This window comes from Doryrhamphus excisus, linkage group LG14, assembly GCF_037039965.1.
Source record: "Doryrhamphus excisus strain RoL-2023G ecotype Guam linkage group LG14, RoL_Dexc_Guam_v1.1, whole genome shotgun sequence".
In the NCBI taxonomy this organism is placed as follows: Eukaryota; Metazoa; Chordata; class Actinopteri; order Syngnathiformes; family Syngnathidae; genus Doryrhamphus; species Doryrhamphus excisus.
Genome location: NC_136370.1, coordinates 16249818 through 16274449, shown reverse-complemented (window position 1 = coordinate 16274449; position 24632 = coordinate 16249818). Strand labels below are relative to the sequence as shown.

The window sequence follows — 24632 nt, the reverse complement described above, 5'->3', positions numbered from 1 at the left end:
TATTTCAAATCCGAAATTTTAAAAATAAAGGAGTTACTCTTGAAGTGGACTTAAACTTCCTGAATCAGTAATTTCATTTCAAAACGATAATGGCTTATTTCGATGGTTACTCAAAGCACGTGGGTGGGTGGGGGGGGGTCAGGCACAAAAAGCACATGGCCCCCGCTGCCACAATTCCGGGAAGATTCCTTCGATACAATCATAGTCATTAGCGAACAACACTCACCTGGGCAGCAGCTGCGGGGCGGGGTCTATTAAAAAAAACACTTCCTCCTGACACTCCTCCAGGGTCACATTCCAGCAAACAGCTGTCCAGGCCTTGCCCAACAGCACTGATGCCACCTCTGCAAGATCTATTTATTACCTCCCCATACGTGTCTCTCTTGAGCATGATTAGTGTGAGGTTGCACACTAACACAAACATAAGATCACATGAGTTGTGTAAAATTAGCAGACCAAGCAGCATGTATTGCAAACTGAGCATTCTCCACTGCACTGTGCCCCTGCCCCCCCCAAGAGGAATCCCAGGGGCCTTTGGGTAATAAACACACCGTCACAATCAGCAGGTGTTAATGGAACAGGAATATGGGAATAGAGGCAGCAGTTATTTCCAGTCTCGCTCCCTGCTGCGAACTCCACCTGCTTTCATTACACAATGCTGTGTCAATACAGTAATCATATGCTCTGTCACAAGGCAATCAGTGCTTAACGTGCTAGTCAGCTGAACACTGGGCTATAAATTCATTAGCCCCACCCCCCCACCCCCCCCGACGAGTACACACACACACACACACACACACACTCATATGCAGCCAGTCAGTGTTTGACCCTTGACTCTTCCTGTCTCCATGCAACTGTAGAGTCCGTCTAATTGGTCGTGGCTGACCCGGCGTTATCATGGCTTTTTAGACTCTTTCCAAAGACACCATGAACAAGTCAGACGTTTCATTAAGATGCAGCCAACATCAACGTATGCAATAAATTGAGATTTTTTGTAGCGATTTCCCCCAGTTAAAAAGTGCAAGCATTCTCAGGGCATCGTTGGCAACTGGACTGTTCATGTTGGAACACGGTGTAATACACGAGGAGCATCTACTGTACGTGTGGAACCACATGACCCACCAAACTACAGAAGAAGTCTGTCTGTCTTTCCGAGGCTTATATTATTCATTTTGGACAATAAGACAACAATCAGGTCAATGTCGACCGGACTGAGTCATGTTCATCAAAATATTCAGATATGTTGGCTGGTCGTCAAAACTCACTTCTAGTCATGTGACAGTGACGAGGTAGTGACGGCATTTGTGAGACCTGAAAGATGTTTGGGATGAAACAAAACACTCACAGAGGGTGTTGCAAAATTATTCCTTTGTGATGTCACAGAGGACCAGGCTTCCTTATGGGCGTGGCTGTAGGCGCTCTCTGTCCTCCCTTTCCAACATCAATTTTTCCAAAACCAATAAATCTTTATTTCTCAAGAATATGTAACGCCGCCAATGGAATGTCAAGAGCTTATAAATAAAACAATTTGAACAAACAAACAACATAATAAATAGGTGTGTCCCAGTACATGCATTAATTAGCTTCCTCTTTTTTAGCTGTTTCTATATCTTTAGAATGCCCAGAAGAGAGAAATACATGTGTTCATGTCACTTAGGGATGGGCAAAATTCCAAAAAACCATTTGAATTTGCATTAAATAATTTGCATTAAATAATATTTGCATTAATATTTGCATCAATTAATTAATTTGCATTAATTAAATAATATTAATGTATTTAATCACGACAGCTCGACTTGCTATAAATAAAACAATTTGAACAAACAAACAACATAATAAATAGGTCTGTCCCATTACATGCATTAATTAGCTTCCTCTTTTTTAGCTGTTTCTATATCTTTAGAATGCCCAGAAGAGAGAAATACATGTGTTCATGTCACTTAGGGATGGGCAAAATTCCAAAAAACCATTTGAATTTGCATTAAATAATTTGCATTAAATAATATGCATTAAATAATATTTGCATTAATATTTGCATCAATTAATTAATTTGCATTAATTAAATAATAATGTATTTAATCACGACAGCTCGACTTGCTATAAATAAAACAATTTGAACAAACAAACAACATAATAAATAGGTCTGTCCCATTACATGCATTAATTAGCTTCCTCTTTTTTAGCTGTTTCTATATCTTTAGAATGCCCAGAAGAGAGAAATACATGTGTTCATGTCACTTAGGGATGGGCAAAATTCCAAAAAAGCATTTGAATTTTCACTAAATAATTTGCATTAAATAATATTTGCATTAATATTTGCATTAATTAATTAATTAATTTGCATTAATTAAATAATATTAATGCATTTAATCACAACAGCTCGACCTGCTTTTACAATGCAGAGAGCTCTGCGGTGTCAAGCAGTCCAACTCAAGGTAATTGCTTTGTAATTAAAAATTCATCTGTGAATAAAATGTTGTAGGTGAATGTCAAAGAAATGTCCAAGGAGCCAAGTGCTGTTTGGTGATTCATCTCCACCATCTTGGGCTCCCTGGATTTGCTCGCAAATCCACCTAATTGTATCCGTCCAGAACAAAACGGAATACTAATGAGATATGGCTTTTTTCAATTAAGTGGAAACGCTAAAGGACACTAATTTCTTTGCATATTTCAGCATTGAGAGAACAATGGGAGGAGCTTAATTTTAATCAGGATGAAACAAAGACAAGGAAGAGATGGCGATGATGATGATGATGACAATATTTTGGTAGCCAGCAACAGCTGCAGAGAGTCAGGAAGCTTCAAATCAACCACAATGCATCTCTAACACCCTCTTCTCTGTCTGCGGAATGTTGTTGAAAGCATCGTAACACTTCTCCGAGCCAACAAAAACAGCAGATTCCTGGCAAAGGAATTATCTTTGGGATAAAATGAAAGGTGGAACCTTTCTCCCCTAACCCACCAGGACCTGCTGCAGCGGAAAAAAACAGATCCACCTTTTTCCCCCCATGGCTGGGCCCGGCCGGCTCTTGATCGTTATCCGTTTGAGGTCATGTCCAAAGAAAACAGGACAACTTATAAATCAGTGTCAGGAATCAACCCTGTGTCACACCTCACTGTTGTCCAGGCATTTGCTGTCGTGACTGAAAAGTGTGGAATTTCCCTTCAAATTAGCATCCAGTCACAATCTGGTTGGAGTTTGAGATTTGGCAAGACAAACTACGCTAGAGAGAAAGCTAATCCCCCTCAGTGATGTCCCATTGGCTCCTTGTCACAGTCCCTTCACTGGTTTCCTCCCTCCTGTGGTGTGGTGCAGAGTTTCAATAGTCCCCATGCATCATCCTTAGCAGGCTTCCCTATTGTCAGCATTCATTATCAGAACAGCACCCCTCAGAGACGTATGCACCTGACCAGCGTGCCGGGGAAATCTAACGGTGACAGTGAAGCACCGCTGCATCTGCCTGCTTAGCAGATGGAGAACATTCTCAAAGCAATAGTATAAGACAAGGCAAGTAAATACCTCAGGACAATACACAGATTTAACCTAAGCCCCTTCGTGATACTCTCCCTCGTCATATAAAACCATGTCATTCTGTTATCCATTCATGGGCACTGGTGCTTGTAAAATAAAGGTTCATTTCATTTGGTGATGGAGCGTGTCCGTCTGCATGCTGTCATTCAACCATGGTAACAACATGGAATGGAATCAAAGTCATGATCTTCAAGGACGAGTCTGTGCGGATCTCCTCTTTTTCTCAGCTTTGGATGCAAGTGTGTGTTCTCTAATTTTATTCATTCATTCATTTTCTGCCGCTTTTCCTCACAAGGGTCGCGGGGGATGCTGGAGCCTATCACAAGGCACATATAGACAAACAACCATTCACACTCGACAATTTGGAGGCGCCAATTAACCTAGCATGTTTTTGGAATGTGGGAGGAAACCGGAGTACCCGGAGAAAACCCGCGCATGCACGGGGAGAACATGCAAACTCCACACAGAGATGGCAGAGGGTGGACTTGAACTCAGGTCTCCTAGCTCACTTCTAAACTTAAGGAGAAAAAAAAGCTACCACTTCCACACAAGATGGGAGGAGAACTTTATTTCACTCTATCTATCTATCGATAGCCGAGGGTGGAATCGAACCCGGCTCTCCTAGCTGTGTGAGGTCTGCGCGCTAACCACACGACCGCTGTGCAGCCTGGTCATAAATCAGACCACATCAATCCATAAAGTGAATGAAATAACCTTTTTATAATTATTTTTAGTGATTTAAGCTAGCTGTCTGCTGTGTATGCATGAGCTCATCAAAGCATTCTGCTGCATATGGCCGAGGGTGGAATTGAACCCTGTTCTCCTAGCTGTGAGGTCTGCGCGCTAACCACTCGACCGCCATGCCGCCCTCTATAATTTTATGTTTTCATTAAACAACACCTTAATCTAATCAGTCAACATTTAGACACCAGTACGGGGGAGGTCCTTACCTGATGAAGAAGGAGGCCGCCGCAGACGAGGAGGGCGTATTGGTGACGGGGGCAGGGAGGTCTGGTTGCATGGAGCCTCGGAGGCGACAGGGCGTCAAGGTGCTGCTCTTGCTGCAGCTACTGGTGGTGCTGGTGGTGGTTATGGTGGTGAGCGGGGCCACGGTGGTTGTGATATCTCTGTCGGCATCGCCTATGAAGCTGTGGGCCTGTTGGCATACAGATAGTAAGAAAAGACCCCAAGCTGCATCACCTCCTTCATTCCACTCCATTTACCCTCCCCTCTGCTGAGCTGCGCCGCAGATGGACGGACAGATGCTGCAGCCAGTGTCGCTGAGCCGGAGTCAGCAGCCTCCACAGAAAGAATTGTACCATTCAACAATTGCTTGAGTTGTTATACAGGGTCAGGCACATTTGTAGGTTAAATAAAAGGCAAATAAAGTAAAATAAAAAAAAATTGTTTATTTTCGAAAAGAACATAATGCCATTATGTTTCATTATGTTTTCAAAATTAAATCAGTTCTGGGGTGCGAGGTTGCTTGATTTTCGTTTCAATGCAAATCCAGTATCTATGAAGTTGGTAACCCATAACAAAATGGTGTTTGGAGCTGGTACGGGATCATGTCTACCAAGATTGAAGTGCAAACGGAACACTTGTTGTGTTGCAGTTACAGATTATTATTTTTTTTTGATTAACGTTTCCACAATGAAAGCGCGATGCTCACCAGTCCAATTCATGGCAGTAACTGAAAAAAAAACAATGGTGAATTTTTTGTTTCTTTACTTTATTTGCCTTTTATTTAACCAACAAATATGTGCGATCATTTTGCCTCACCCTGTATTTGTCCAAACAACTGTATCTTTAGTTGTATGCATCAAAATGAGCAAGAAAGCAAAGAAACAAAGTGGTCTAATATCTCGAATTTTTTCCATTCAATAGCACGGAAGGGCAATGACAATCAGCTGGATTTGCCATAAAAGATTAATTTCAACGACATAAACACCGCAGCACAACAGTAACCTTGAGTACAATGTAGCCTTGGAGGCATTTGGAAGCATATGTGTGTTCCAGTATATACACAGTTAAGACCTTGTGCCCTTGATTCAAGTTTGGTTCAAGTTTTATAAAGTGTGTGGCCTTCATTCTCTGCCATTTGTCAACGCAAGCCGGCAGCTGTACTATTTATACAGCAAGCCAAGACATATGAATGCTATAGATCAGGATGTGGGGACATATTTACATTCTGATATTCACAGGAGAGGCTCAGCTATTGCCCTGCCAAGTGTTGGCACTCTTAGCTTTGCATGCACACTTTACTAGTATATTAAAGCTTGGCTCAAAGCGCTTATGTGAGGACCAGCACTGAGTATATGGATATTTACTTTTGATATATTGTGGCTTCATCACACAGATGATTATCAAACTGTGGAATTTAAACTTGTGTTTGCATGAAAGACAAAGTGAAATGAGCCATCCACAGCTACCCACACAACAACCACAGCAAATGCTGGTAAGATGCTGGGCCCGTGCCAGAGAAGTAGGCCCATTACACTTTGGCACGAAAAAAACTGCAGCACTTCACATGCAGCCACACAGGAAGTGAACCTGTATGGCCCATGGAATGTTTCACAGATTGAGCCCATTAGATATCAGTTTTAAAAATCATCAGGCCAACATGTGTGGAGCACACAGGGACAGCTGGTTACAAGTGGAGTGCATCAAGAGTGCCTATTGAAGGATATTCCCCCCTGGTGTTGAGAATGAGGACTTCAGCCCTCCAGACAAGCTGCTCGCTGCAGCCTCGGACCTAGCCTGGATTGTGACTGCAGATGAGAAGAAGTACGATCCATCCCCACGTCCCACGTCAGGTAATTAGGCTGTGTCAGTGGAGCCTTTTGAGCCAGGAGTCAGTAATGAACCGGCCTTCCAGCCTTTAACCCTCGGTGCGGTTCCAGAAAGCAAGGACAAAGATCATTGGGGGGCGAGGAGCGAAAAGCGGGGGAGATTTGGACATAATGGGGAAAAAAACGATGCGGCAAAAAGGAAGCCAAGTGACAGCGGAGACTTCTCGGAGTAAAGTGTGAAGCAAGCAGGCTCCTGTGACCTTAGATCTCATTGGTTAACTGGCGATCACTGGCCGAGTCACAAAGGTCCAGTTAATCTGGCCGGTCACGCTCCATTGCTCTCTGGGGATAATGGAAACGAATGGAGGTGAGGTTCTAAAACAGACGATAAGTGTGGTTAAAAAAGAACAAAACGTGGAAGTAAAGCTTCGCAAGTGACGCAAAACGTTTAAAAAAAAAAAAAGAGGCTAATTGCACAATTTCTTGACTCATCAGGGCTGTTAAGGGAACCCTTATTCTGTTATCTTTGGTTTGTGGCCCACTGCCATGCATGCCCAGCTGCCACCAACTTAGCAGCAGCCAAAATCGTCCTCTGGGCTTCAACTAGGTAGCAGTGGCACCAAGCGAGCCGTGGAACAATAACAAAAACCAGTCACAAGCACTTCTTCTTTGTAAATTAGCACTAAGTGATTTTGATGTGGCGGCACGGCGGTCTAGTGGTTAGCGTGCAGACCTCACAGCTAGGAGACCAGGGTTCAATTCCACCCTCGGGCATCTCTGTGTGGAGTTTGCATGTTCTCCCCGTGCATGGTAGTTTAATTGACAACTCCAAATTGTCCATAGGTATGAATGCGAGTGTGAATGGTTGTGAGGATAAGCGGTAGAAAATTAATGAATTTAAAGAAAAATTATAGTTATCATCCCTTTGGTGTGGGGGGCATAAAAATGTAAAAAAAAAAAAATTCTCCCATTATTGGTGAGAATTGATATTTTGACATTTTTATGAAAAAATATTATTTTGGTATATATCATGTCTCTATAGCCCAGGAGCACAATATTCTGTGTGCCTTTAAAAATGAGTCGAAATCATCAAAAATGGTGCCGGGCTGGACAGCTTTTAAAAAATGGCTGGGATTGAACGAGTAGAAAATGAATGAATGAATGATTTTGATGTTATAAGGAATAACTCTTTATCAAATGATGAAATGATACTGTGTCAAAGCCCAGGGCAGTGATACTGATAAAATATAGAGTTTAACCATGTCCAGTATCAGCCCCCGTAGCTGTCCGCCCTGAGGCCCAGTATCATGCCCCCAAGTGTCAGTATCAGCCAGAGACCGAAGGTATGGTATCGGGTTTTAGAAGATTTTCCCTCCCGCCATTCAGGGCAGCCAACTTAAGAGTCCGACAATTCAAGAGGGATCCAGATAGTTTCAATTCCAAAGACCACAACAATTATTCCAGATATAAGGAGAACTGGGAATAGCAATAGATCCAAGGTGCACTGAAATGATCTCAGCGGGGGATTGCTCGTGGCTCCCCGGCACACACGCACACATGGATTTCTGCGCGATGCCCACAGCCACCGGGCCTTTGCTTCTTTGTCTGCACAACACCACATGCCCTCTTTACAAAAGAAGCCAAGTGGGAATCGTGAATTAAAGCTTTTGCCTTTGGGTGCAGTGGACCACTGTGGTTTTTTCTCATTTTGAAGGATCTGGTTTTAATGAATGAGAGACACCAGAGGAAAGCTTGGCAGTGTTTTGGGAACCCCGTGAAAACCTCAATGTTTTAAGCCTCGAGAGCTTTCACATACTCCGTAGATGGAAAACAACATTGAACCATTTAGCATGAGGAAGGAAAACATATAGCCGTGTCCTTCAATACACAATAACAAATGTGATTCGCAAGATTTATTTAAGAAATATGACAGTAAATGTCTTGACTTGAAAGGCTACATTACACACCGATTAGACCTGGTTTGTTCACACACGATTGGCTGGTTGATCATGAGACCAGAAGTTGAAACGTCACAGCAGGGTTGGCGTTAGAAACAAAAATAAGTCAAATAATTATTGTCGCTCATCAATCAAGTACAGCATAAGGGACTCTTGTGACATGAAAGCCTCGCTTATCTAGCATGAGTGCAGTTACGGTGATGAATGATGCATAATGAAATGTTAGTGAGAATATAATATTTCATGGTTCATTTTTGGTTCTTTACATGTGATGATCTCATGGTCTGAAAATCACAAAGGAACTCTTATGTGGTCAGACATTTAGAGTACATTAATACATAATGGTGTTCAGGAATTGACTACTGCAGTACTTTAAAATCAAAGGTCACGGTAGCTTAAAAAAAAGGGGGCGTGTATTATTCATTCATTCATTCATTTTCTACCACTTTTTCCTCACGAGGGTCGCGGGGGTGCTGGAGCCTATCCCAGCTGTCTTCGGGCGAGAGGCGGGGTACACCCTGAACTGGTCGCCGGCCAATCACAGGCAACATATAGACAAACAACCATTCACACTCACATTCATACCTATGGACAATTTGGAGTCGCCAATTAACCTAGCATGTTTTTGGAATGTGGGAGGAAACCGGAGTACCTGGAGAAAACCCACGCATGCACGGGGAGAACATACAAACTCCACACAGAGATGGCCGAGGGTGGAATTGAACCCTGGTCTCCTAGCTGTGAGGTCTGCGTGCTAACCACTCGACCGCCATGCCGCCATGTGTATTATTTAAAAGGCATAAAAAATAGACATACCGGTTTAAGCTGAGGGAGGAAGTTGTTGACCCTTGAGATGCTCCACATGCCTTCGAGGTACTGCTGGGCTTGGATGGTGACAGAATCCAAAGATCCAGTGAACTGCCCTCCCGCCACCGTCACCTGAACACTAGTCTTTGGGCTTGATGGAGCCGAGGGTTTCTGGGACCAGAATGGCTCCTTGTGCTGCTCCCCCAAGGGAAAGGCTGAGTGGGCTTGGCCTTTGGATAGTTGTTTGGCATGGATGGATGATGCCACAGCAAAACCTGTGAGCTGTGGTAAAAAGGAAGAGGCTGGCAGGGCCGGCATGTCTGGACAGAGACTGGGAGCATGGAGGGTCTGCAGGGCCTCCTGCTTCAGTTGGTGGAGAGGTGTGAAACACACCTGGCAGCAGACAGCTCCTTCCTTGCTCCCGGATGTGTGGAGCTGATCGAATAGAAAAGTTGCATATCCCGAGTCCTGCAGTGCAAAATAAAACACACATGAAAGGAGCGCTGGGACAAAGTGACCAAGCACTAACATGTTGTTCGTGTTTTCCGGGTGCGCCACTGGTGTGTTCACGGTTCCATTGTGTGTTTGTTCAGACTGAGCCCCCTCTGTCTGCATGCAAGTACACTGTATTCTAGGGAGACAATCAAGACTGCCAAAAAAAGCCCAACCATATGACATGGCTCAGAAAGAAGGCTCTGGTTGATTAGTAGAAGATCCCACAGAATCCTCATTAACTCATTCCCTACCAAAGACGTATTTAACCACATTTGCACATTTTGTAAAACATGGCTACTTTCATGTAAAACAACTATTTTTGCGTTGTTATTTGTGGCATCATTGTTGAGACATTTTGGCTAATTAAATAAATTTCCGGGCTGCACGGTGGTCGAGTGGTTAGCGCACAGACCCAAGTTCAATCCCACCCTCGGCCATCTCTGTGTGGAGTATGCATGCTCTCCCCGTGCATGCGTGGGTTTTCTCCGGGTACTCCGGTTTCCTCCCACATTCCAAAAACATGCTAGGTTAATTAGCGACTCCAAATTGTCCATAGGTATGAATGTGAGTGTGAATGGTTGTTTGTCTATATGTGCCCTGTGATTGGCTGGCCACCAGTCCAGGGTGTAACCCCGCCTCTCGCCCGAAGACAGCTGGGATAGGCTCCAGCACCCCCCCCCCCGTGACCCTTGTGAGGATAAGCAGTAGAAAATGAATGAATTAATGAATTTAAAGAAAAAGTGGCATCATAGGCCTCCAATTATAGTTATCATCCCTTTGGGGTGGGGGCATAAAAATGTAAATAAAAAAAAAATAATAAAAAAGTGGAAAAACACGAAAAAAACAAAAGAACTAATAAAAAAAATGCAAAATGGTAAAAAAAATTGACCAAAAGGCACAATGAGAAAAAGCTGCGATTTTGACAGCAACAACCAATAATAACACAAAGCTTTGTATTTAGAGATACAATGAATTTAAAGAAAAAGTGGCATCATAGGCCTCCAATTATAGTTATCATCCCTTTGGAGTGGGGGGCATAAAAATGTAAAAAAAAAAATTTTTTAATATTTTGGCATTTTTATGAATGATGAGGGTCTAATATTTATTTTGGTGTATATCATGTCTGTATAGCCCAAAAGCACAATATTCTGTGTGCCTTTAAAAATGAGTCAAAATAATCAAAAATGGTGCCGGAATGGACAGCTTTTAAAAAATGGCTGGGATTGAACGAGTTAAAAGTCTGGAGAAATATATTTGCATTTATTTTCCCAGCTTTATGAAGAGAAAAGTGATGTCCAGTTTTGTTCTTTCTCTATAACAGAAGTCTCTTGGGTGTTCCTCTCTGCTTGGTCGGAACACTGAGAAGAAAAAAAAAAAAAACAAGACTCTGGCACCCAAAGCTATGCAATTTACATATGATAAGTGCCGCAGCATGAAAACAGACGATAAGCCAGCAAATGTGAAAATAAGTACCTCCTGCAGGAAGCTGGAGGCACACCAAGCTGTCAGCCAACTATTGAAATTCTACAAGAACATACATTTTGGGGCAAATTAACACACAAACACACACATGCATATACTTTGAGAGTCTCTGAAGAGGCATAAAGGGGCATCGGGACTGTGGCCCAGTGGAGTCGTGGCTTAAGACAGGAGCCCAAACATAAATGTTTATGAGGCCTTTGCTCTGTGGACCCTCAGAGGTGATCAAGAGGAGCGAGGAGGAAACAATAATCCACTGCTCTAATGTAGTGCCACTTAATACATCAAGCCCAGTAGACAGGTAATACATCTGACCCAAAAAGGCCCTGCAGAGAAAATAGCCGAGAGAATCTAAACCCAATAAAACACGTGCTGTTTAAATAAACAAGCTGAAGCTTTACGGCTTGACAGAGTAACAAAATCTTTGCACGCTTTAATAATACAAGCAGTCCGGCATAGGAGTGTGACTGGACCGGACTGCTTGCTGGCTGATGATTTACTGGCTTGCTGGCTACCTGCTTTCCGCTTGAGCAGGTGGGGGCAGATTCCAAGCACAACTAAGAAACAGGATGTACGGAGCACCATAAATCCTAACTGCAAAACGGCCAGCTCAGTGACAGATTTAGTGTAATACGGAATCAAGTGACGGAGTATATCCAATAGGTTGGATGACGGTAAGTTCTTGTCTTTATTAACACAGTCAGCCACCAGTCACGATTTTCCAGAACTATAGTGACATTTCTGGATAAAGCCAAAGAAAAACAGCAAAGGCTGCCCTTTGGCTGGATCTACATTGCTTCCCGGGCAGGAAATTGAAGCCAAGTCATAACCAGTTAACTCCACCTATCTATCCACTCCCACCCTTTTACCCTTCGGCAGCCCCTTACCAACCTCGGGGCGCCGGTAGATGCAGGAAATCAATCCGCTGGCGCTCTCATGCATTGTTAAGTTCTGATTTAGGGGAGCTAATAAAAGGACGCACAAAGCTCGGCCCATCTGCTATTCAGTTAGGTTTTCGGGAGGTTAGAGAGCAGGTTGCTCCTGTAAAACTGTCTGCGAGCTTTACACACCCGGCAGAGTGAACGGAGGGTCATGGCCATGAGGCTTGTGGGGATGATGGCACTGATGATGATGATGATGATGGCGAATGATGCAGGGATAATGAAAGTGAAGGACACTCTGTCACTTGCGGTGGATGAGGTCAACAGATGATCACACAATCTTTGCATATGAGACAATAAACGTAAGATGTTGGCTGCATTGTTAACTACCAACGTGATGTATTGTTGGCAGGTGCAAGTGAGTATGAAGAGCATCGCGTCTTTGGAGGAGCCCATAAACCCAAGCTAGGTGTTCAAAGCATTCCTGTTGGGCGAGGAGGTTCTACCTCGGGGATCTGACTCGGCGGCCATTGTTCTGTACAAGTGGGAGATGGTTTTGGTTTTCAAGCGAGAGCATGGGGTGAGGATAAGAGGACAGACTGAGGAAGGGTGGAGGGAGGAGGTGTTGTGGCTCTTTGCCTGGAGGCTTGTGGGTGGTTATGTTGGTTTACTGCCTGTCAGCGCCGATCTTTATTAAACTCTGGGGACAAACGTAGTCAGATGCCGTGGCCTTATTATGGAAAGGAGGTTGGTCGACTGCCGTGGGGGGGTGCAGACCTGCCTATGTGAAATAAGCCCCCCCCGCTGCCCTTTGAGACCTAAGTTTGTCCCTGTGCCTCACACTATCCATGATGAAAACCATGGCAGACCATCTAAGTGAATGTGTCTCTGGGTTGATAGAGAGTGTCATCACGCACAGTGCATGCCCACAGGCTGATGGAAACAACCTCAGCCTTAGCCAAGTGTGGGATGATCGGACAAGGAGAGAGATGGCAAAAAGTCAAACGACAATTCACATCATTTACTCCACGAAATCAGTGCAACGTTTCTATCAAAGTAGAACTGTCAATTCAGTTTACACACAGTATTAAAACAATGCTCATACTGATGTGGCGTTGACTTAAATCGCAAGAAGGCCACGGCGATTTGAAATGCATGAGGTCCCTCGCTCGCCTATAGGCACGCTTCATTGAGCTAAAAACACTCACTGAAAAAAAAATATTCCAGTTGAGGCCATTTCCTGGGCAGAGAATGACCCCATCGCCCATGGTGGCAGAAAGACAAATGAAGAAAAATTGGACCAATGTGCATCCGTGATGACAATAAAAATGGAAGTAAGATGGTGCAGCCTAGAGATATCTGTCAAATTGTGCCTTGTGCGATTTATTTTGTTGAGTATATGGAGTGCCTTTTGGCAAGAATAAGTCCAAGAACCGGTTTCCGACTCTCAATACTGCGGTAAATGGAACACCGGTCAATTTAACTAACCGTTTAACCATCAGTCCTTTTACCTTCACTTTTCATAGTGGATTTCACAATGTGTGGCAGGTTCACCTGGGCCGTGAAAGAACACTTCAGGGGGGGTGCAGGAAATTGAGATAACTAAAGAATTTTTTTTTATTAAGCTAATTTCAGTATATTCATTCATTCATTCATTTTCTACCGCTTGCCCGCATGAGGTTCGCGGGGGGTGCTGGAACCTATCCCAGCTGTCTTCGGGCAAGAGGCGGGGTACACCCTGGACTGGTGGCCAGCCAATCACAGGGCACATATAGACAAACAACCATTCACACTCACATTCATACCTATGGACAATTTGGAGTCGCTAATTAACCTAGCATGTTTTTGGAATGTGGGAGGAAACCCGGAGAAAAAACCCACGCAGAGATGGCCGATGGAATTGAACGTGGGTGAAATTGGACCATTTTCATAATTTTGATGACAAATCTCCAAAAGGTTCTACAAAATACCAAAGACTGATCTAAAAAAGTAGGATTACTATGCTGACTGTCAATAGAAACTTTGAGGTACAAAGTAGTAGTAGTAATTGTACCTTGTCAATTTATTGTTGACTTTGTACTTGAGTAGTTGTCACGGTTCATTGCACATGGGTTGGTCTCTGTGCAAAATACTCAGTGGGTATTTGCATAATTTGAAGATTGGTTTTGGAGGCCTACTGTAAAAAAAAAAAAAAAGGCCAGTATTGTTAGTCCAGTGAACGGCATCATGCCACATCTATCACAGACAACAATGTCTCCGTGCACTGGGTATGGTGGAGGCCGGTTTGAGATACAATCCACAATCAGAAACCCGCATGAACACCACAACATGACAGGCGATAGAGACGATAGGGAGGGATGGAAAACCGGAGTCCCCCGGAGAAAACCCACGCTGTGCACGAGGAGAACATGCAAACGCCACACAGAGATGGCCGAGGGTGGGATTGAACTTGGGTCTCCTAGCTGTGAGGTCTGCGCGCTAACCACTTGACCGCCGTGCAGGCCCAATTTCAGTATTGAGTATATCACAAATCAATTTTATGATTTTATTTCCCGCTGTGAAAAAAAGTAAATATGGTAGCATCTGGGTTAAGTACAAAACTTGGGGGGCTAATATTAAACTAGCAGTCAGGACAATGGCTCACTTCACTAAAGTTTGCACCAGTCTTGTTGACACATTACAAATTCAGGTACCAAGTGGAAAATCAGGACCACACAGACGAGTCCTGTCATCCCCTTGTTTTGGCTTTCTCTGGTGCACAGAAAGGATGCGACATGAGACATCTTTGTTTACTTGGACTGCGACTCTGTTGACCCTCACCACACACCATAAGTCCATAAGTCTCAAAGGGACTGAGCTCCAATAAAGCCGCAGGGGCCCAATCCTGAGGACGAGACATTCCCACAGGTAGCCGAGTTCTATCCTGACAGCCGAGTGGGAGAAGTATGAGGACAGCTGCTGGCCCTGCCCCGGGTGGGCCCAGGGCATTAAGGCAGATTACATCCCCGGGATAAAAGAAAACATCCAGCGGTGTAATCCCCTTTTCTGCCATCCACACCCCTTTCTTTGCTCTTCCTCAATTCTTCTCCCACTCCCATGTCGCGGTCTCCGAAACAGACGACTCAAGCTAGGATCCCCTCAAGGAGGGTTGAGAGCTGGATGAGATATCATGTGAAGGTTTTAGTAGCACAGCAGTCCTGTGGGATACACACCATTAAGTTTAACCACTGCCTGCTCAGGGGTACACATCACAATGACTCAGGATGTCACACTCGCGTGCTACTCTTCAAACTGTGGGAAACGCCTTCAGTGGAACACAAAGAGGAGCAGCTTAGCAGATCAAACAGATGTTTGCACCTTCCTTATGACCGGACTATCGAATAACAATGCAACAAGATTACACCATGCATTTCTTCGCTTAGAGGTAAAAATTCCAATCGTTGTCCAATCAAAATAATAAAAAGAAGGATCTCATGAAGAAAATGTACTTCCTTTTTGGCTACCGAGATCCTAAAGTTCTAAGTCTAAGACTTGGTAAATGGTCTTTTCCTGTCCTTGGAAAATAGTTAACAGTGAAATTCCATCAAATTCCTGCCTTCTAAGGTACTTCAACTGCAACATTCAGCGTACAATTCACTTTAGACTGTTTGACTTCTCGCATTTGTTACAGATATAGGTGGAGAATCAATTCCACATGTCCTCCTTTCATGACTGCATGGTGGTAACTTGCAAGGCAAATAGTAAAGAGACAATAAAAATAACACAGTATACTTCAAAGACATCCTTAAGGCTACTTACTGGCAGCGTGAACGGGACGTTACAGCTTTTCAAAGATGCACACAACCGAGGATATCACGTTGTTTGGAAGAGCGCACGTGAGAGCTCTGCTTGTGGATTTCGCCTTAAAATGAGCAACCACATCTGAAGCATCTAGCATCTGTTCCCTCACCGGGAGACAGATGTCAGACGGTCTGCCCCGTGTGATTTAGGCCTCTCCTCCCTTTTGACCGTTGCAGAACTGCTGACTTAAAATGCAAATAAGTTTTACTCTTAGTGACACTTCCAACACATGACACCACCTGTCCATGTTATCACAGTCATGTGACTCCAGTGGAGAATTCCAGAAGAATCCATTGGAAATGTTTTTTTCTTTATTATTAAGACTTGGTTTAGCTTAGCAGCTGCAGTATCAAAACTAAAAGCTGTCATCAACCGTCAATGACGCCGATACGTCCACACGACAGAACCGTCCATCACCGTGGGACTGCTTGTTGCTGCCATTACTGTAAAAGTGTCATTACATAAAGGTTTCGCAGGACAAAGCTTTAGTGCATGCGAGTGTGTTGTCCTCCCGTGTGGCTGTGACTCTATGCCGCACCCATCCATCACTCCAGCCTTTCACCACTTGGCCAGTTAATTACCCTTTCCTGTTCACTCACGCACATAAAGAAAACAAGCCCCTTCCAGACTGTTTGGACAGACTTCCATTCTCTCTCCCCACCTTTTCTGACCTCTTTTGCTCTCCTCGGCAGGGCCGAGGCATTATTTACTGTCTCTTTCATCGACTTTAGAGGGGGTAATAGCGCCAGGGAGGGCTAGACAGGACAGAATAGCTGCTTATTAGAGCAACTCGCTCGTGGTTTGCAAAAAAAGTAAACAAACTGTGTTCATAACTAATGCATCGCATTGTATATTGGAGGAGCAAAAGGGGCTATTTACTATGCTAGCCGCACATGCAGGATTGTGTTTACATCCCTTTCAGCAAAGAACATTCTCTTCTAATTGGAATGACTACTTTTTTGCCTCTCGCAGTCGTTTATTTTTCTCCCCCCAGCAGACCGAGCTGTGGAAACAAACCGAGATGGGAAAATAATGAAAGATTCAACAGGCAAGCTGGAGAGATGGGCGCCAGGTGTTGCAGTAAACTGCAGGTGAAAGGGAGGACAGATGGGGAGGAGGGAGAGTTGAAGTGGGGGTCAATAGGGTTCAAAATCCCTTTCAACGCGCATATGATGAACGGGATGTAGAAATACGAATCTTTGCACTATTAAAAAGCAAATATACAGCGTATTTGCTATGCATTTGGAAAAGTCCTCTTATGCAGTTTCAAACTAAACCCGGATTCCGTGTTCCAAACCATACACTGGAGCCTGTTGAAAGACCAATGTGAATTGAAGGGCCCACTTTAAAACACTCACCGCAAAGTACAGAACCCAGACTCAAGAGTGTTTTTCCAAACCAAACCACTACTTCAACCCCTCCATCTCCCCTTTCAGTTCTGACAGCCACCTGCCTCTCCTCTGTCTCAACCGTCACCGTCACACCACAAGAGCGAGAGAGACGGAGAGATGGAGTTTGTTTGGATGGGAACACAGGTCTGACTGGGATGACTCCCACTTCCATTCATTCATTCATTTTCTACTGCTTATCCTCACGAGGGTCATGGGGCCGCTGGAGCCCATCCCAGCTGTCTTCAGACGAGAGGCGGGGTACACCCCTGGACTGGTTGCCAGCCAATCACAGGGCACATATAGACAAACAACCATTCACACTCACATTCTACACACCTATGGACAATTTGGAGTCGCAAATTAACCTAGCATGTTTTTGGAATGTGGGAGGAAACCGGAGAACCCGGAGAAAACCCAGGAGGAGAACATGCAAACTCCACACAGAGATGGCCGAGGGTGGAATTGAACTCGGGTCTCCGAGCAGTCTCCTACGTGCAAACCACTAAATCGCCATGCAGCCCTCTTTTACATTCATTCATTCATTTTCTACCGCTTTTTCCTCACGAGGGTCGCGGGGGTGCTGGAGCCTATCCCAGCTGTCTTCGGGCGAGAGGCGGGGTACACCCTGGACTGGTCGCCAGCCAATCACAGGGCACATATAGACAAACAACCATTCACACTCACATTCATACCTATGGACAATTTGGAGTCGCCAATTAACCTAGCATGTTTTTGGAATGTGGGAGGAAACCGGAGTACCCGGAGAAAACCCACACATGCACAGGGAGAACATGCAAACTCCACACAGAGATGCCCGAGGGTGGAATCGAACTCGGGTCTTCTAGCTGTGAGGCATGCACGCTAACCACTCAACTCCCACTTTCCTACAGCTTATTTAGAGAGAAAACAAACATGAATCCCCACTGAAGTGTGACACAGTAACAAATACAGTACTTTCATTTCAGAATAATACTCAAAGTAAATGAACTGTATATCATTATTTTCTACATCTCAATGTGGAAAACATCAGTCTAGACGTCAGATTTAGACCAACATCTTCATTTAAAGCCGCTCAGAAACATAATCTTAAACATATGGCTCGTGAATGGCACATCGTGTTCTCATTTGATAGAATCACTGCAACATTTTATGCAAGACACACATAAAAGAGGCACCACACAGTCTCAGTCATGAAAATAAAGTGGCATAAAAGTGATGACAAGGTGAAATGTTGAGTATTCTCCGTTAAGAATTCCTCTCCAATATCCACTCAGAATGAACACTTCTGTAATTATAGAATATTGGCAAGCAGCCATATAGAAAAACAGTCATTTTTTTCTCTTACTGCTGCAGATATCAGCTCCCCACTTCTCTCTCCTCATGGAGTGTCTGTGGAGCCTGAGTTCACTGTGAGAACAAGTGTTAAACAGTGGGGGATTTGTATGTACTTGTTTGTGTCAGCCGTGTTTTATACTCCTGAACTTTGCCAAAATTTTTTGGCAACTTTGCCAAAATATGAACCTCTACTATGATGCGTGTGCTATTATTTTTCTGACACTTGGTGGCATTGTTATTAAATCCCAAAGTTTGACCCCCATAAGAAAAATGATTGAGAATCATGGCCGCCATCACCAAAATGTGTGGCAGTGCAAATCTGTACGGAACAGTGGCCCTACCATGTTTGACACGACATGATGTATGCTGGAGCCTCTCCCAGCTGTCTTCGGACGAGAGGCGGAATACACCCTGGACTGGTCGCCAGCCAATCACAGGGCACATATAGACAAACAACCACCAGTCCAGGGTGTACCCCGCCTCTCGCCCGAAGACAGCTGGGATAGGCTCCAGCACACCCACAACCCTCGTGAGGAAAAAGCGGTAGAAAATGAATGAATGAAGAAAATGCTGCACGGTGTTCGAGTGGTTAGCACGCAGGCCATACAGCTAGGACACCCAAGTTCGATTCCACCCTCGGCCATCTCTGTGTGGAGTTTGCATGTTTTCCCCGTGCATGTGTGGGTATTTTCCGGGTACTCCGGTTTCCTCCCACATTCCGAATTGGCGACTGCAAATTGTCCATAGGTATGAATGTGAGTGTGAATGGTTGTTTGTCTATATGCGCCCTGTGATTGGCTGGCCACCAGTCCAGGGTGTACACCGCCTCTCACCCCAAGACAGCTGGGATAGGCTCCAGCACCCCCGCGACCCTTGTCAGGATAAGAGGCAGAAAATTAATGAATGAAGAAAAAAAAAATTTGGGTGACGATGTAGCTTTCCCTACTGTAGCTCATTGTAAGCCGAGGTGAGCTGTGCATGCACATCCTTAGCAGGCATTGTGTTGCAGAGTGACACACTTTGTGTCTGACAAAGCTGCTGCATGTCCACGAGGACAAAGGAACAGCAGAGCTCCGAAAGGAAAATAATCAGCTGTGAACTGTAGCTACAAGCATTCCTAACGAAAGATGCCCGTGTTCAAGATTACCATGTCATTGAATACCATTATCATTGTGTAACAATAATAGAAATGTATGCCACAGTAATAGAAAACTGTTGTATGTTTACAAAACCGACACACTGTTAGGAATGAAGATAGAAATAACACATGGAGATAAGCACTAACCACCTTTTTCTTGCTAATTGAGATGTCTAGACACATTCAATTGAATCTAGGCAAGATAAGGAAGTGGGTGGAGCTATATTGGCGAAAAATAGCAAGCGCTAATCCACTTTCTGAGCTAATCTGAGCAATATTCATTCAGCATCCAGGAAAATACATGTCTTATCAACATTCTTTTCCTCGTGCACATTTTGCTACTTTGTCTTTTAGGAACAATAGCATCTTGCACACACATTAAGTTTCACTTAAATGATGCGAGTAGGCAGGGAATATGAATGTTGATTTTAATTTACACAAGCAATGAGAAAAAAAAGAGTGCACTACTTGGTTGTAACCAGCAGAGGTGCTGATTCAGTTTGTGGTCTATACCAGTGTTTTTCAACCTTTTTTGAGCCACGGCACATTTTTTACGTTGGAAAAATCTTGTGGCACACCACTAATCAAAAATGTTACAAAATGTCTATCGGAGTAACAAGATAGGTGTTGCCACACGGACCAATATTACAGTCTTTACACCACAGACACTCCACAGTAGCCACATTTTTACATGACCGTTTTATCTCTTTCCGAATGACCTTTTGGGAAACAATGGTATCCATGGAAAGGAATATTCCAATCTCTTATCTACATGCACCGTGAAAATCAACCAGAATAGTCAATAGGGCATGCCCAGTAAAACGTAAACATCAACATCACGTGATATCGGCTTCCCCGAGTTATTCTTTCACTTGTTGGAATAACTCCGTATTGCCAGTTTTTCATCTGTCCAGTCTTGAAATTTAGTTTGAATCAAAAACAAACTTTGCTTAGTCCAGTGCCGATTGCTGGCCTCCATTTTTAAAAGTGAAGAACGTCTGGATCTGCGTGTTACGTCATATCTGAGCATGCGCTGAAAGAACGCACCCGGGATCAATTTAAACAGGAAAAGATCAAATTCAATCTTGCTAATATTTTGTCATTAAACTCATGTTTTATATAGATATATATTTTCTTTTTTAATAAAAGTGCACTTGTGAATGGCGTATAGAAGGGTTTAGATTCTGTTCCACAGATGGCGCTAATGCACACAAAAGCCAATAAACAACAGAAGAAGAAAAACACCACGAAGAAGAACGCACCCTGACAACTTTCCGGGTACAAGATCCCTCAATCGGATTGGTTAAAGGAATATTCCATCCCTGTTCAATTCTTTCCGTTTGAGCAAATAAACCAAATGCAATTGGAATATTTGGGTCCATGTATTCATGGCTATTGACATAATATTTGCAAATGATGATTAATAAATGTTAACTATAAAAAGTGATATTGGATAATTCCTCACGGCACACCTGACGGTTTCTCAAGGTACACTAGTGTGCCGCGGCACAGTGGTTGAAAATCACTGGTCTAAAGAAAAAGTTCTACGTAAAGCAGGTATGGGGATGCACAAGCATGCCCTGTCCGTGCTGGCGACTTGACTGCCGGACTGAGGGGTCAAAGGGTAACTAATTGTGCAACTCATGGGAGGTTAGCATCAGTGTGGCCCCCTGGAAAACCACCTGAATGACATATGAACCTTTTCTGATGACTTCCAGTCATATTTTTATCTGCTATGTACGTGCCAAAGTTGATATTTGTATGTTTCATATTGTTTTCCCCCTCATAGAAATCTATTGCTTCCAGTTCAGGTCCACGGACATTGTTGGCAAAACAGAAAAGGGTTCACTCTGGACGTTCTAACAATAGCATTGTTGTGCAAGTAGCTGGCTGTTTTTTTTCTAGACCCCATAAAGAACTAAAAGTAGCCCTGCTGTCCGACTCTTGGAATTCCACAACTCCGACTTTAACAGTGAGCCGTGACACAGGGCAGGACAGGAGATGGTTATCAGCGGTCAATAATTAGCCAGCTCCTTAATGAGGTATTTGTGAGCTGCATCAGCTTGCGCCTTCTCATTTAGCCATATCACTGCAGACATGGCCGCTTTTACCTGCTCAGGCATCAGGAGTTAATACATGGCTTGAGCTGCACTGATAGCGGACTTTCAATGTGGAATGTGTTCGGTGTTAGCTGGGTGTGTGTGTGTGTGTGTGTGTCATCCTGTTGCACAACATTAACGCATGTGATGGATGGACAAAAGCACATGACAGCTCCTGTCTGACAGGCTCGGCATTGTGGTATTGTGACTGTAGGTCTCGGGATCATCCAGAGAGAAGGAGTGTCTCACTTTCATGATTAAGCAAATGTCAAAAAGGATTTCCTTTCCTAAACAGAGACCACAATCAGATGAGGCGACCAGCGGAGTGGGACATCTCCCTCGCTTCGCTGCCGGCAGCTGTTGCAGTACTTTTGGGAGATAAAAATGACCCGGACCTGTGTCAACATTTGGGGAAAAAGCATCCCTCACGTTGCTTTGTGAAAGTGATAAAAATAACACCATGACTGCAGGTTACGCCCCGAACCAGTCTGTTTTTCTTGACCGGGGAGGGTCGCTGTCAGCCAGGGCTGGAGCTCAAGCCAACACACATCAAGGGCAGCACTTTCCTAGCCTCCATTTTCACCCCCTGACTTTTCCTGTTTTGACAGGAAACAGGAGATGATAACAGAGCCACACAAACAAGCAGCCATCGCCTGCAACCTGCTTTAAAATGGCCTTCAGTCTAGAAACAGAAATAACAACAAACCTATTGAAAATCCTAATTTGAATCGGCATCAAAACAGTACACTGTAAGGGCACGCCTCCAGCATTTGTGGGTGTTTTTTTCTCCTTAAGATGCATGCAGCATTCACTGAAAAAGAACATCTAAAATCTAGCAATCACGTATGACGCAAACATAATCCACAATCCTGAAAGTTTGTGGATTTTTAAATGTAAACCAGTGGTCTCAAACACGCGGCCCGCGGGCCAAATGTGGTCCGCAGGACACTAGTTTGAGGCCCCCGCCTTGATATGAAAGTTTAATGTTAGTGCGGCCTGCGCAAGTTTGATATGGATGCTGTATGGTATCATGTACCCAGAAAAAATTATTACGTTTGAGTAATGTTCATGTTAAAGGTTAAATAACTGTTAATAGTTATCCTCCCTATCCATGTGGAAGTGGTGAGTTTTTGGCTATTTAAGTTTAAAGGAAGTAACTTGAAGGCTCCCGTTTAGGTCGCTAGCTCTCTAGTTTGCGAGTTAGCATGTGTCTAAAGACCATGTAGTTGCTCAATATGTTGTAAATAAAAAGAGTATAAATGTGACTATAGTCGTGTTTTGTCATGTCTACAGGGCTCTAATAATGCTTTGTTCATTTTAATCTGAAAAAAAATAATTTGTCAACTATATGTGGTATCTTAAGTTTTTATTATTTGCTGTTTTATTATTATTATATTTATTACTGATTGATTGATTTTCTTTATTCTTGATTTGTTTATTTATTTTTCATCTTATTTTGTGTAGAAAAATAAAAAGTAAGATATTTGAGAACAGTGGAATGTTTTATCAGAGCTTTTCTTGTAGAAAATCGGAACCAAAGCAAAGTTTATTCATTTTTCTGTTTTTAATAAATGCGTTTTTTTGGGGGTTTTTTTTGGAAACCTGATGCGGCCCAGTCTCACCCAGACCCTAGCTCCAGTGGCCCCCAGGTAAATTGAGTTTGAGACCCCTGATGTAAACCTTAGTTATGAAAAGGCAAAAAACTGGATAATGTTGCTGTTAAAGAAAAAGCATACAATCTATCTCCAGGGTGTTGTTGTTTATAGTCGTTTTTGTTGTAGTTGTTTTGGATAATGTGAATTTCTGGATTCAACGTTAATAAATAGAATATTTTTGTAGTTACGGTATACAAAACATTTTCTAAATATTTTTTTAACCATTATTAGAATCATGGAGACATAAAATTTCACCCTTATAGTCATCTTTACATTTGTATTATTATACCATATTGATAATGCGCGGGATGGACATAATAGGGCCACAGCTGCATAGCATGCTAGTGAGCTAAGTCGTTAGGGTAATTTATTCTAAACTTAAGAAATACAACATGAGGAGCTAAAAAAAACGTACCACTTCCACATGGAATAGGAGAACTTCTTTTCACTTTATCATGTTGGACATGCGATGGCTGACTCCACTGATGTAATGTCATGTCATTACAGATACCTAGTGGCCAGACCACTCCATATATAACTTGCATTTCAATATTGTTTGACTAACAATAGCCCATAATTAACCACAAAAGAGTGATCTTTGACGACCCGCGATATTATTATAACCTCGATATAGCAAGGGACCATTTTCATTGCATAATTTTCATTGGCCAGCTACAACAAGCCGGTGGACATATTAAGATGTTCCACCCATACATCCAAATGGTTTCTTGCAACTAACAATCCAAGAAGAAACTTCAATAAAACCGTGGTCATCCTTTGTGGATTACCGTGTCCTGGATGACTGAGAATCTACAAAAGGGTTGAAAACATAACCTCCTTGGTGAAGGTAATAACAAACATGGAAACCAAGCCGCTGAGACGCACAGCTCAAAAACAAGTAGTGCTCCAGTCTTGCGCCAACGCAGTGACGCACAAAGGAAGGCAATAAAGGCAGACCACCAAAGTCACGGACACATGAAAGCCGGTGCAGTCGCCACGGGGAACCAAACATGCATCAGCGCAGAGGTGAGCCGAGGAGCAATGTCACTATCCAATAGCGAGAGGAAGAGGCCTGGCTTTGAAGGCCAAAGGGAGGTGTGGATAGCTACGACCTCCTGTCCGAGTCCCTTTTTTGGAATCCGGGCCTTTTATGTTGGCAGGAAGCGCACTGTGGTGAGACACAACAAGGGTGGAGGAACGGGGTTATTAGAGATGCTTTGTTGACGGTGA

General features: G+C 43.6%; 1 protein-coding gene across 3 annotated transcripts in view; it reads right to left on the bottom strand.

The window, feature by feature from the left end:
• The window catches only part of kif26ab (kinesin family member 26Ab), a 76717-nt gene that overhangs the window by 35547 nt on the left and 16538 nt on the right, over positions 1 to 24632 (bottom strand). For 2 of the 3 annotated variants that reach the window (XM_058091270.2, XM_078796318.1), the window contains exons 3-4: positions 9099 to 9557; positions 4483 to 4688 (exon numbers count right to left, since the gene is read on the bottom strand). In XM_058091270.2, the coding sequence (XP_057947253.2) occupies positions 4483 to 4688; positions 9099 to 9557 (665 nt within the window). The remainder of the gene's footprint in view (positions 1 to 4482; positions 4689 to 9098; positions 9558 to 24632) is intronic. The other variant, XM_058091272.2, reaches the window with a different exon arrangement.